Raw genomic sequence first — 14,192 nt, 5'->3', positions numbered from 1 at the left:
CAGGAAGCGAGAAAGGAGCGCCTTGCTCTAACCTGTGAACGCAACAAGCCAATCAGCTTTCAGTAGATGTATGCGGAAATGAGAAAGACGCCGGCTGACAGGAAACCAAACTGCCAAGCTCACAGAATAACAAAGGAAATAAAATAAGCTTGCCTTCAGAATAAAGGTATGTCTGTCTGTCTATCTATCTATCTATCTATCTATCTATCTATCTATCTATCTATCTATCTATTTATCTATCGTTTATCGTGGATCTGTGGAAAAAGCTAGGAAAATCGGGTATTTATAGGCTTCCAAAATGTTCCCACGATAAACATCTTAGCACAATCGCAAAACACGGTTATAATATCTTTTATTCTGAAAGTTTAGTGCGGAAGTCTCCTCTAAATACACCTCTGTTGACATTGGTGAAATCGCAGCAGCTGCAGCAGCGACAACAGTGGCAATTTCTCATCAGCTTTTCGTGTCCATCCTCCAGACGATGCAGTCCGACACATTATTGCATGTGGCCAACTTCAGCACACTGTTTGTGTGCATGGTGCTCAAGTTCCCGCAGATCTTTGTACTGATGCGGGCCAAGTCAGCGGCTGGAGTGAGCCTCAACAGTCTGCTCCTCGAGTTGATCGGGTATGTGAGTTGAAGTTGAACTTCTTTGAGTTTTTCTGGGGTAAATCTTTGAGTAAATATCGTTATTCGATGTGTAAAGCGTGCTGTTTAAGGGGGGGGAAGGGGATTAATTGTGACAGGATATGCAGTGCATTACTTACTCATTCAGTTCTGATGTAAGGGTGATGTGATGACGTCTGCTTGTTCCTCACTCGATGCACCTCCTGTGGAGAGTGTAGAGAGAACCCCATCTCCAAACTCCATTTAAAGTGTTTTTAATTAATTGTGGCCTCGGTTTTACAATAATGCACATGTCATGTACATTTACATGAATACTGCCACTGAGTCCTAAATGTATAGGAGTGATTTCGGCATCAACATGAACCTCCACCTTCTTTTTAATTAGAATAAAAAGCTGTGAAACCTGTATCATCCCTCCAGCATTCTGTCCGCGCCGTCGTTTAGGCTTTGGCGGGGTAAATGAAGGAAATGCGCGTGCACATCCTCGCCCAGGGTGATTATTTGGTGCGTGCGCGAGGACGCGGAGCCCGTTCAGATGCAGTGTAAAGTGGGACATGAGCAGAGGAGGAGGCACCCTGCCGGAGATCTGAGGCACACCACTGGAAAGCTGCTTTATATCAAAAACTAATCCCACTGTGGAGGCTTAACACGAGACAAACGGGCTCTGTCTGCAGAGCTCCGGGCTTTTAGGGCAAAGGAAATCCGGCCTGTCAGTTAGTGTGATGTGTTAGTTCAGTGCAGTAGACTGGTACTAACTGAAAAAGCTAGGAACCTTACTGTCTTCCAGATGTGTTGTGTTTTTATTTTTTATCTGGCTAGTGTGGAGATATTGCCTCCAGTTCCACCAGGATCATATTCAGTTTGGGTCTGGGCAGCGCTGTGTCTGTGAGGCTGTGTCATTTCTCACTGTCCAGTCTCTCCACAGTGCCTGGCAGCAGCTGCACTGTCCTAAATGTCTCTACTGTGTTGGTGAGCGAAAGCCTTCTGTCACTGGGCATGCTACAGGGAAACAGTCGAGCATTAAAGCTGCACTTGGTATGCTGTTCATGTAAAAATGAGTCATTTTGTAAATATATAGTGCATGGGCATAGATTCACACTAACATCCCTCATGGTAGTGGGTCTCTTGTCAATGGTGGGGAAATGTCTCCATCCACACACAGACCACATCTCAAAGGTGCAACCAGTAGTATTTTTATTGCAATATCCTGATGTCGGGATATTTGAAAATGCCTTGTGCAGCTTTGACTTGAATGTGGTTTGGATTGTTTACCATTGCAGCATCTTCACCTTGCATCTCTTTATCAGCCATCACCTAGCCTGCACATAGAAACGTGTACACATCAACATCCGGTAAACAAACACATCCAGCTGCATGTCAGCCTGGCCAGGGAAAACCCTTCCCGCTCCATCGGGAGCTCACAGCGCCCAGCTTTTTGCCACATGTGCTCTTGATCACCGCTTCCAGGATTTCATACCAAACATTACAACACAGCGCAATAACCTGACACCGTCTGTTTTCCAGGTTCATTGTTTTTGTTACCTACCAGATGTACTACGACTACCCGCCTCCAACATACCTGGAGTATCCGATTCTCATTGCTCAAGGTGAGTTGTGTTGGTTTCAGACTCGGACTTACTTGAGGACCAACCGGAATACAGTGGTTCAGTGATTTATTCATTCTTGGAGTCCAAGGTGTCCCATCTAATATTTGTAAAATTCTTATTTGGTGAATCAGTATTCCGCATCTATTGAGTGCAATGAATGAAGAGCTCAGACACAGTGACTTACCATGATGGAACAAAGCAGAGCTTAAAGTTGATGACTGCATGCCATCGTGGTTTAATATAATACACAAGGGTTGGACATAAAATCAATAGATCATCCACATGGTTGGTGTGGGTGATAAATGATGTCATGTGAGAATGTTCCCGGATCAAAGTACTCATGAAGTGTGGGAACAAATGATTTGACATAGGTCTCTACTGAGAGGGGCATTTAGTGGTCTGTGGCCTTTATTGATCCCCATTTGTCACCAGTGGGAGTCACAATAACAGACCACTCTTCCTACTTTTCTCAAGCATCCAGAGCGGGAGAGGCTGAATGCAACACCCTAACAGAAATAATTCTGACATCTTAACAACACAGGACTCGGATATCTTATGTTTCTTCAAAATATAGTTTAATCAGAAATAGTTTTTTCGTGGTTTCTTGGTGAGTTAATGAGACAGAAAAAGGTTATTTCAGGGCCCCTTAGAAATAAAGTCAAACTCAGCCTTATGAAACACGCTGCCCCATTGATTATGTGCCCTAAAGTGGTGTGTGTTTTAACTTGCCCTGTGTCCTTCTCAGATGTCATGCTTCTGCTCCTGATTCTTCATTACAGCGGCAGCTTGCGGCAGAGCTTTATCTATGCTTTGGTGTATCCTTTCATCTTTCTCAGACAGCCCTGGATGTGAAAGTGTTCATTTAGTGTGGAAGAGAATCAATGAACCATTGGCCTTTTGTTGATACCCTTTTTAGTATGTCACGTGTTATTGCCTTAACATAATGTGTTCAGGTTCATCGGGGGTTGGAGGCTCCTCACTGTGGACAAGTGGATCATCGATTCGGCGATGGTAATAAATCAGTTCTACAATCAAATGTCAGAAAGAAAGGAAAGAGATGACATGTCATCAGTCAGGTGTAATGAGGTGCAGACTTGAACAGAAAGTCATCCAGACCTCATTGCACCTGGTGCATCTCATGAAGACACCCAGACCTTATAAATGCCAAATAGTCTTGTTGGGTAATATGATGAATGTGTCTGATGGCATTTATGCATATAAATAGGTGAGAGCAGTGATCCCAATCGGCGTTCCCCTAAAAGTTTACCTTTTTGTTTTTTTTTTACGGCCATAGAAATTGTTTTAAACTTCTCGCTGCTTGAAATCAAACTGAATCATAGAGTTAAACTGGTCATGAAGTCATGTGAATTTGCAGAAACTCTGGAGACCACATCTGTATCCTTTCTAACTTCGACTCTCTTGTCACAGAGCTTGTGCACATTCATCAGTGCGGCTAGTAAATTTGCTCAGCTGCAATGCCTGTGGAGGTCCAAGGATGCCGGACAGGTTAGCGCCCTCTCCTGGGCTATGGCTACCTACACCTGTATGGGTGAGTATCATGTATTGGACATGAAGACACAGTAGTCCTCTGTGTGTTGCACAGTTTAGCTTTCCCAGTTTCTCCAATTTGCTGAATTTATTCAAGTGATGAATCTTATCTGAAAGAATCATATTTTGCTAGGTAATGTTGCAGTTATGTGTAGTATTTCTCAACCCTTGTTGTGAACGCCCAATACTGATACCAACAGGAACAACTTCCCTTTTCTATTTCATGTCCAAATTGCAATATTTACTCTCATTTTAGTTCTGTCTTTCTCTCCATCCAGTGGGCTACTAGAGCTTTAACACGGCAACAACTGAAAATGACACCAAAATGAGCAGTGACAGTAGTTGCTGGCTAGAAAGCCCAAAACAATGGGTTAAAAGCTGCTTAAACCAGAGGAACTGACTACTTCACTTGCCACCTCACTTGAAATTTGACAGGTTTTGAAAGCTTGTAATCACTGTCTGAACTCTAAAAGATATATTGATAATAAAGTCACGTGACCAACAATCTCATTAATCCTATAATTTAGTAAACTCTTTGGAACATGTCTCATTAGAATTAATTAGTCCAGATTCTTGAAGTCTTGAACTGTGATACGTTAATTATACATCAAAAAGGTTGATCTCCACACTTCATACAAAGGCCAATATCATCTGTCTTATCCGTCAAACTTTCATGTTCACCATAATAAATTCAGAGAAGCTTCACAAATTAACGAGACGTTTTCTCCTCCCTAAAGTACTGTTACTGTAATGTCTCAATTCATGAATATGTGTAACACTATTTAGTCGGCTCCTTATTTAATGAATTAGCAATTCCACACTTCATTAATTAAATATTAGATGCTCTGTTGGATAACGAGGATGTCATTAACCCTGCATCCTCTTTGTTTCAGCACGGATTTACACCACCACAGTGACAACTGGAGACACGCAGGGTAAGTCAGCATCATATAACTGCCGTATTCTCAAAAGATTTTAAAAGATTTGTTTTCTTTAAAAAGATTTGTTTTCTAGAAAACTAATATCACAGTTTGACATAGGGATTTGGGTTGTGGTCTGGTGCTTTGCTTATGAGGAACTTGGTGATTACCAAGAGCAAAGCCTCTGGGTGCTCAGTCAGTAGTACACACTATGTAAGTGATCACAAATTGTGGCCTATGTTCCCCTGAGGCAAATTTTGTTTTGGGAAACAAGCTTTTAAAACCCTCATTTGGAATGAGATCTGCAGCTTTTACATCCTCTCAAAACACGTTATGATGAGAAAAGTTTCTATCAAAGCATGGATGGACTATGGGTACACGCATATAAAAGGCACCCACACCTCTCCTACATAGGAGCAGGACCCCTGGAGAAAAAATACCAATTTACATCCTCTCATGGTCATTTTGTGTCTCTCTGCAGTGTTCTTTGTCTCTGAAGTTTGTTGCTTCCATTTGCAGTTGATTTTGTGGCTTTGTAGTTGTTTTTCAACTAATTGTGATTGTTTTATTGTCTTTGAAGTCATTTTGTGCCTCTTTGCAATCATTTGTAGTTGTTTTGCATATCTTTTTAAGCTGCTGGATCTTAATAGTCGTTTTGCATGTGTGTAGTTATTCAGTGTCTCTTTATAGTTGTTTCAAATGTATCTCTTTTAAGTCATCTGAGAGTTGTTTTACATCTCTTTAAAGTTGTTTTGTGCGTCTTTGTAGTTGTTTTGTGTCACTGTGGTTGTTCTGCACCTCGCTGTTGTTGTTTTGTATACCTTTGAAGTCACTGTGTGTCATTGTGTGCCTGTTTTGCATCTCTTGTATTCGATCAGGATCTGCCTGCTTTTAACATAAAATGTAAACAGTCGCTTCAGCAGAGGCTCTGGCCCAGGGCCCCCCTGACCCCTTGGCCACCTCGGCTTGAGCAGGTATCCAGCCATGCATCCAAAGGCAAAATATCTTAAGATAACTACAACTCAATAAAAAGCCAGACACAGATATTGAATCAGTATTGTTAAGCCAATCTTGTCAGAATAAAGGGGGAAGTAATTCAGGCTGCTGAACGTGAATTGATAATAGCCAATATTCAGGTGAAATAAGTAGCGCAATAGACCTATAATGGGGTTAACATATTAAAATAAGGTATTTTTGAAAACTTACAAAACAAGTAGCTTTTCTGCAGAGGTGGGGGTGTCTCATAACAGTACCAATATAAGGTATTGACAAGAGAGGCAGGCACAACTATGTTGGTAGTGTGTCTGAACCATTTCTAAGTATGTATTATTAATTATGCATCTATCTGAAAACTAATAAACAATCTCTTTTCGTCACAGTTTTAGTGAGGTTCATCGTCATGACTTCGCTCAACATGTGGGTGCTGCTCACCGTGCTGTACTACCAGAGACAAAGCAGCAGGTCCAAGAAAGAAGAATAGGTTTCAGAGTTGGATCCTGACTGACGCTGACCGGCTGTTCTGAAAACCTGCAGTTTCTTCCAGCTCTGTTCACTGTAGTGTTGATTGGGTAACTCTGGACACAGCTAGGACTGAAAAACAATACTGACAGGTAGCAACGGTTATGTAAGCACCTTTTCTAATACTGACCCATAAAATGTGCTTTTTGTATTTTCTTTACCTCAGTATCAAACCCACACATTTAAAACATTCCAGTGACTAAATTGCTAGAACTTGTAGTGCCAGCAGAGAACAATGTATGAGTGAACAACACTGGTCTGTATGTGGGGAAAAAAGTGTTATTATATTGGACAGCACAAGCTATGCATATCCCAGATCTTCCAACTCAGGATAAGAACTACTGTATTTTAAAAAGCTTTTATAAGTGTTAAGTTCTTTTCTGAATTTTTAAATAAAACATTCCATCTTCTTTCAGTGTGGTCATTTCAGTCTCATGCTTTAAAACCTCACCCAAATAATATGCACTTTTTACAGAATTATATATTGAAACAGAAAAGTAATCGAAAACGAAAAGGCACATCCATGTCTTTATTGTTGAAGTTGTTATTATTGTAGAGCTGTTTGGTAGCAAACATGCAGTCTGGATGTAGAGCCCTTAAATACAAAGTGGACAAGGCTGTATAAATAATATAATGTGCACTGTATGGCATGTAAAATATATACTGTGTATATTTATATGTATAAAACATGCTTGTTGGTTAAAGGAGAGCACTCAGTACACACACACTGACACACACGCGCGCACACACACACACACAAACACACACACAATTACTCTCCACCTGCTATATATGCCACATACACACAACAATGTGCCCAAACTCAGAGTTTGGTTACTTTTAATACAAAAATATCAGGACAAACATTTTTAGAAAAACTTTCAATGGAATAGTGCTGCTCAGTAATTGACTCATGGGATATGATTGCATACCTTCATTGTTTCTGCTTCTTATTGGTAAATTCCCCTCATTGTCATTGTCAGGAAATGACTAAAACATTTCTAATAGGTGGAGGCCTGTGGGTGACAGCACATAAGTGTGAGGCCTGAAAAGGCAAACACATGCAAGTTCACTCAAGAGTAGTTGGTGATGAAAAGGGGCTTCAGTCAAGTATATTTGGATAGAAATAATACAATGCCTGCGTGTCGTCTCTGGAAAAAGACCAGATGTACATTCAAACAAGAAAAGGAGCCAAGCTCGGATCAGAAAAGCATTAACGGTGCACCCCTTGAATTCAGTAAACATTAACCCTCATAACACAACAGTGCAGGTTTGAAAGATTATGGGATTGTGAGGATCTCATGTCTGGCCCACCATCTAATGCCATTCAGAGCAGGATCCTGTTCACTTGGAACCGTAACTGTAGTCAACGACAAACCGGTGATTCAGAGCGTGCCTGAGTCAGAAATTTGAATAAAAGGTGCTCAAGGAATTATTTGCTCAAATCTGACACTCCTTTCCCACCTTGCTGACTTTCCTTGAAGTCATAGCTTTTTTGGTTGAGTACCTCATTCAAGTTTCTGTGACCCGTGTGGACACGCACCCGAAAGCAGAATCGTGGGAAGCAAGAAGCTACAATCAATATGCTAAAGAGTATGAATAAGCCAAAGTCCAGATGCTGTAGCTGGGATCAAGTTCAACAACCTCAGTTGCATTCAGCCAACAAATTACAGAACTGACTTTCTTCTGAGTGTAGTGTTCCCCATTAAACCCTTCATATTGTTCACAATCATTTAGCACAAGAATGTCTTTTTTCATTTGGCCACAAGAATCCCCAAAGGTGGTGAGGAAGAGTTTTCCTGTTAGGTCCTTCAATCAGACAGTGTGTCCTGGTGAGTGTTGAGGTAAGTGTATCTCCTTCTTGCCAGCCCCGATCAAGCTTATAAGAGCTCTCTTCTTCTCTGCAGGAGCTGAACAAGTTACTCCAGCTCCCAAGAGATGCGTAATTGCTCTTGTCAAGGGCCAGAGAGAAGACCTCTGCTAATATGCTTACAAGCCTTCCAGCTGGGTGAGAAGATCACACACGGGTTGGGTTTGATCGTCGTTACCGCTTCAATTGGCTGGGAAAAAAGTTCAACAAAAGGGAAAGACAGACTTTGTAACTCTCACAGGCTGAAGCACGGCAGGGTGGGATGTGGAGAAGTGATGTGGAGTTCAGTGTGCTGATCTGCAAACGGAGCTTTGTATACAGTCTTCGATTTAGGAGGAAACACACCCCACCACCTTGACAACGCACCACACTCCCAAGCAAGGTTAACTGGAGGAAGAGAGAGAAACAGATGCAAGATTAGTCTCAGCAAAAACCAATGCCATCTCCAGAGGTCATGCCCTTGTATGATTCAGTATGGTACTCACTTATTTCATAATATATCATATATACATGTATATATACATATATCTTCAGACCTTCACCAAGAAAAGCTTCTTTGGTTTGCTCAGTTAATAGCATATCCACACACCTGTCAATATGACCTTATGGTGTGCAAGAACTTTTTTGTCATAACACTAAACATAAAAACATAACATAAAACAAGAAAAAAGAGGCATTTCAGTCAAATAAAAAGATAAACTTGTCACATAACTGAGACACTATTATTAAATTACCTCCTACTTTATTTTGTTGTTGTTACGCTGATACCAAAATATGTGTGATAACCCCAAATTACAGATACATTGGGCTCTAGTGTCAAATGGAAAAGGTTATTATGCCGTTTATATAACATTTAATCATTTTTATCAAAAAACAACAGAATTTTAAAAGCAGACATTTTCACTTCCGCAAGAAAAATGTGACGTCATCTGAAATCTTCAGAATAATAACATGCAGTTCCTACATAAATTAAGAAAAAACAAAAACGTTTCTATTTTAACCTGTATAAAAATGTATCTGCTTTCATCTAAAACATCCTGTGACGAGGTGAACCGGACTATCTAGTGAGAGGCCAAATGTTTCCTGCACATTTAAAGAACCCAAAACAAGCACATGCACTGGGACCAACATGTGTGGACATAGTCCTTCACCACCACCACACCTCCACCACCACCATCACCGACTCACAACCAGGGCTACGTCTGAACGTTTAGTGCACTTGGTTGTAAACAAACATACACACATTCAGGAATAGAGCGGTCTACAGGGAAACGTCTGGGCAAAGGAAGATCCAGGTGGGAGAAGTCATCAATTGTACCAGTGTCCACTGTGGGACTCTTCTCGCCTCATTTTGAAGCCATTTGACCTGTGAGGGCTCAGGTCAGAGGACATGAGGTCAAGATGGGTGAGAAATGTTTTAGCCAAGATAAGGTGAGCCTGCTTCTACCCTAAATCCAAATGAATGGGTCTCCATTTTTCAAGGTAGCAGAGGTGAAACGGCAGGTCTTAAAACACTGAACTTTCTTTCATCAATATTAAGATTTGGCTCCTTCTCATTACATTAAAAACACAGCAATTTGGGACTGTACATGTAAACTGAAGCCTCGTGGAAACAGTGTTCCACTGCCACTGAGAATCACTGCACTGCACAGCACTGCACACACTGCACACACTATTACCATGCAGTCATCAGAAATGAATAGAGGTACAATCATCATCGATATCATCCAATGCCCAGTGCCAGTCCTGCAGACCAAAGTCCTCCAATCTGAAAGGGGAAATTAGATTTGATGGCCAGGTAACACATTCAAATCCAACCTGGTGTCAATAAATAAAGCCTAATGTTGTTATGTGTAGGATCAGCTACTGTACTGCCATAATATACTGTGATATAAGAAGAGATTCTGAAATGAAAAACTAGACTGACCAGAGGGAAACTAAAAACAGGCTCTCATGTTCTGTAAGCTAATCACGTAAACAGGGAATGCAGCTCCACAGCTGCTCACTGTCTCACACTTCAAAAACATTTAATAGATACTGTGGAGGATTCTAGATATAAGAGCACATTCTATTCTCATCTACAGGGAGAGATACAGCAATGAGTATAGAAATATCAACATTGTTAGATTTGGAAACTCTGGATGCACCGCAGATGAGACTGAAACCAGCATTACTGGACTGAACTTGCTAGGTGCTAAAAGTAGCTCCTACACACAGTTTGAACATTCTCAGCATTTTTCAATTTACGGTAACAATTTTTCACCCAAAAGAGTCAGAACATTTAAAAATAATTTACCATTCGACTCAAAGTCAGAAATTACAGCTAGACCATGAGACATGAGTCAAGGTCGGAATATTTAAAGAACTACTTTTGTGTTCCTTCACAAAAATGTTGGTGTTGCCTCACATTAACTCTGAAAAGTTTTTCTTCCTCCCTGATCCAGAGGAACAGTTAAGATTGTTGGTCCAGTTAAGTGACAACACACTGCCAGTTTAAGGAAAACAATCTGCAGACTAGGGTTGGAGGGTTATACTGTTTTTAAAGTAAACTGTGGTATGAAAATTAACAGTTAGCATACATGTGCATTTGCTTATCTACGGTATTGAATTCATCTGTATCAAAAATGAAATATTTATGTTAAAGGGATTATATGAAGTTTTATTTCTGTCATGACAAAATATTTTTTGTCATTTGTTCAACCAAAAAACCTTCTGTTTTGATTCCTTTAAGGGTCATTAAAGTGCCAAATTGATTCATTTTTCGCATAGAGGTTTTTCATTACGTCACTCAGTTTTTCAAGCAAAAATGTCAAAAAACTTGCCGGTTCCAGCTACTTAAATGTGTGTTGGTTGGACCAAATTTGACGAAGTCCCTTTGGGAAATTGTGATAATGAAAACAATCATTTGTTGCAGCCCCACTACAAAATGGAGTGATGATAAGTTTACAGAGCTGTACTAATCTTACTCCTCCTAAGAGTTTAATAAGGAGGCATTGTTCAGCCACATTTGGATTTGAACCATAAGATATGAAACATGTTACAAATGCACCACGGGTTCATACAGGAGCTTCAGTTCAGCGCTCAGCCAGCACAACTATGTCAATTCACTGCACATACACAGCCCCTGCATGTAGTAAGTGCTATACCCATTATGATCTAATGTGTCACAGCCTTGTGCCTGAGACAGCTCGAATCGGAACATCCTCAGCTGTGGTCTCAACCACATAATACATAATACTGTATCATACTACAGCTCAGTCCTTCAGAAGAAAAACAGAGGGATTACAAAGTAGTAAAACCGGTTTAAGCACAATCCTGTATTATAGTTTGACCTCATATACTATCCCAGCTCTAGCCTGTATTCAGAAGGTCCATTGAAAAACACGATGTTCTCAACAATTAGTTTTAAAACCCACAGCCCACAGCAGAAAAATCAATGAATCAAATGAGTGTCTATTATTGGAAACTAAGCCTTAGTGACTTAGACTTGTCCAAAAACAAAAAAACACTCAGACACAATCTCTGGTCTGCTTTGCTACCTGCTCTTGCTGGTGGGGAGCTGTCGACTGGGTCTCCTCATGGACTGGCTGGGCTGGACCTTCATGGAGGCGCGTGGCGAGGAGCGTGCAAAGTGCTCTGGGGGTGGAGGCTTCTTGGGGATCTTCTTGACCAGTCGACTCACCCACTTCTGCTGCTCCTCCTGGGATATGGCCAGCAGCAGCAGGTTCTTGGCCGTAGACACGTCATAGTTCACTGGTGGAGGGAGAGACAGTTATAGTCTTTAGTTATCTTTATTAGAAACATTGCTATGTCTGAAAATTCTATTTGCTCACAACCTGAAGCTGCATCAATAAACCTGTTCATTTGTGAATGGAGGCTCCTACCTTTGCATGGAGCAATGATCTCCTCCTTCTTGTCCATGTGGTCCTTGTGGCACTTGATGTGGCAGCGCCGGCACTCCAGGGCAGGCGGCGGCTTGAACATGTTCCACAGCGGCTTGGTGCATGCCTCACAGTTGGTGGGGAAGTGGTAGAGCGTGGGGATGAACTCATGGCCCTTGTGGCAGATGTAGCTCGACTTCTCTCCAATGGCCAGAGGCTCAGGAAACTCTGGCTCCTTTTTGCTCTCGCCCTCGTTGGCATAAAGGATCTGGAGAGAGGACGACAACAACGACAAACATCATCTAGAATTACAGATTCTTAACAATAAAACCACAGAAGAAAGTGCTGAGACAGACCTGAAATATCCTGGGAATCTCTTTGGCGTCAGCACGATACACATCCGTTTGAGTGACAGGCCTCACGTGGAAGAGTTTGCTGTGTGAAGAAAATAAGTTGATTTCCCTCATAATAACAAGACCTCCACAGGATCCACATAACGTACTAATAACCAAACTAAAACTGACATGAGTCCTGGGTTGTCATCTCAGCGAAGGTGGATTAGTTGTTATACTCACTCTATGTCAAGCACCATGTAGGGAATGGACTGCTCTTTGTCTTGCTCATTATTGTAGAAGAGAATCTTCTTGCTGCTCACTACAACATACTACAACAGAACAGAAACAGTAAGGCCATGTTGATCGAGGGGAGACTGTTAGGGCGCACTCACACTTGTCCCAGTTGCTCCATACCGTGCCAAGGCACACCAAGAAAGTGCACTGTGCACACTCTAGTATGACAAACTGGACTTTGGGCGAACAAATGTACTTGTGCACGGTATGGATTGCGTAGCGTGAGTGCATCCTTATTCATATTTAAAGCGGCTTCATTGTCTTTACCTTTTTCTCCCATCCAAACTTCTTGGTGTTGTTTCTGACAGGGAGAGAGAGCCAGCCCTCCAGCCTCATTTCTGAGTGACAAAGAGACACAGATGTAATGATTTTATACCCAAAAACAATTCACATAACAAACACTTATGTTTTATATATTTAACATTTTGAGCAAGTTCCACTACTTACTAGGTTTTGATATTCCAAAGTTTGATATAAACATGAAATTGTGCAAGAGTGACATCTACATCTCTGGGGAGGGTTTACCTTCTACTTGAGCTCTTACCTGTAAGTGGATCATCGGTATCAAACTCTGGCCCGCTGTTGACGCTGGCAGAGTCCAGTGACTGAACGCTGAGCGTTTGCAGGAGGTTCCTCAGCTGCTCTATGTCACTGTCCTTACTGTCCAGAGCCATCTGCAGCTCGATGCGCATCTGGCTCTCTTCTGACAGTTGCTGCAAAGAAAAAACAAACAAGTCTTAGTCAAAGATTCAGAGAGAGAAAATACTGCTGCACATGCTGGCCCAGCCTTCTCAAGGGGAGCTGGGTAAGGAATGATTAGAGATGATGTGTGCTGGTTCTACTAACCGCCTGCATTTCATTGATCTCTCTCTGGTATTTGATGATGGAGCTGTTGAGTTTCTCCTTCTCCGACCTTAGCTCCAACTGCAGCTTCCTGTTCTCCTTCTCCTTCCGTCGCATGTCTGTGTCATTACCTCGACGACTTCCTCCACCACGGACCTCCTTCCTGTTCATGATCTCTGCCAGTTTATTGACGGCCTGTTGACAGACAAAGGTGCCACAGTTCATGCTTTAGTAATTGTCTGGGTGCAAGAAAACTTCTGATTGGAGATTGGTCTGATGGAGGTGCCTTCTGAAGGCCTTCTCAAAAATGTCACTCTTTAATTTTCAAACAGCACCTGTCACAATACTGCCACGTTGCTGACAACAAACCTGAGTTTTCAGCGTCCTCTCTGACTGCAGCTGCTTCTCAAATGCCACCTTCATCTGGCTGATCTGCTGCTCCCAATCCTTTGATTTGTCTGATTCTGGGGGGAAGGAAATGAAAAATTTCAAACTGGGCAATTTTTTTTACTTAGGATAATATTTCAAACTATATCTTAAACATTTAAATTACCCTCTACTGCCTCCTTCAATTTGTTGTTCAGCTCCTCCTTCTCATTGGCCAGGTTGGCGACATCACTGGTCAGGGTCCTATTGGCTTCCTCAAGCTGCATAATGCAGGAAATACTGTGATTATCCACATGTTATGGCTGATTATGAGCACTGCCTAAGCAGCCTACCCATTGCCACCTGTTTGTCAACATCAACTG

The 14,192-nt window shown here is 41.7% G+C and overlaps 2 protein-coding genes across 4 annotated transcripts in view; one reads left to right on the top strand and one right to left on the bottom strand.

The window, feature by feature from the left end:
* The first annotated feature begins 392 nt into the window (after positions 1–392).
* Positions 393–6,632, top strand: slc66a3 (solute carrier family 66 member 3). 2 transcript variants are annotated; one of them, XR_003987144.1, is made up of 8 exons: positions 393–627; positions 2,152–2,234; positions 2,980–3,049; positions 3,188–3,245; positions 3,663–3,783; positions 4,676–4,717; positions 5,581–5,676; positions 6,082–6,217. XR_003987144.1 is itself a non-coding variant. In XM_030443889.1 (7 exons), exons 1-7 carry the CDS (start codon positions 482–484, stop codon positions 6,180–6,182), a joined length of 621 nt encoding a protein of 206 aa, XP_030299749.1. In that variant the 5' UTR covers positions 393–481; the 3' UTR covers positions 6,183–6,632. The 2 variants fall into 2 exon arrangements, 1 of the variants encoding a protein (XP_030299749.1); XM_030443889.1 differs by lacking the exon at positions 5,581–5,676 and having other exon boundaries at positions 6,082–6,632.
* Positions 6,633–6,730: 98 nt separating this feature from the next.
* rock2a (rho-associated, coiled-coil containing protein kinase 2a) overlaps positions 6,731–14,192 on the bottom strand; it is a 36,037-nt gene continuing 28,575 nt past the window's right edge. Inside the window, exons 23-33 of one of the 2 annotated variants that reach the window (XR_003987143.1) lie at positions 13,997–14,090; positions 13,813–13,907; positions 13,447–13,638; positions 13,145–13,313; positions 12,868–12,938; positions 12,547–12,635; positions 12,328–12,406; positions 11,975–12,239; positions 11,630–11,843; positions 9,334–9,456; positions 6,731–8,477 (exon numbers count right to left, since the gene is read on the bottom strand). Coding sequence is in view for 1 of the 2 variants with exons in the window: in XM_030443888.1 (XP_030299748.1) it covers positions 8,474–8,477; positions 11,630–11,843; positions 11,975–12,239; positions 12,328–12,406; positions 12,547–12,635; positions 12,868–12,938; positions 13,145–13,313; positions 13,447–13,638; positions 13,813–13,907; positions 13,997–14,090 (1,272 nt within the window). In the remaining variant the exon portion in view is untranslated. The remainder of the gene's footprint in view (positions 8,478–9,333; positions 9,457–11,629; positions 11,844–11,974; positions 12,240–12,327; positions 12,407–12,546; positions 12,636–12,867; positions 12,939–13,144; positions 13,314–13,446; positions 13,639–13,812; positions 13,908–13,996; positions 14,091–14,192) is intronic. The other variant, XM_030443888.1, reaches the window with a different exon arrangement.

The sequence above is a fragment of the Sparus aurata genome, chromosome 16 (genome assembly GCF_900880675.1).
Source record: "Sparus aurata chromosome 16, fSpaAur1.1, whole genome shotgun sequence".
In the NCBI taxonomy this organism is placed as follows: domain Eukaryota; kingdom Metazoa; phylum Chordata; class Actinopteri; order Spariformes; family Sparidae; genus Sparus; species Sparus aurata.
Note: the sequence above shows the minus strand (reverse complement) of the source record. Positions and strands in the feature narration are given on the sequence as shown.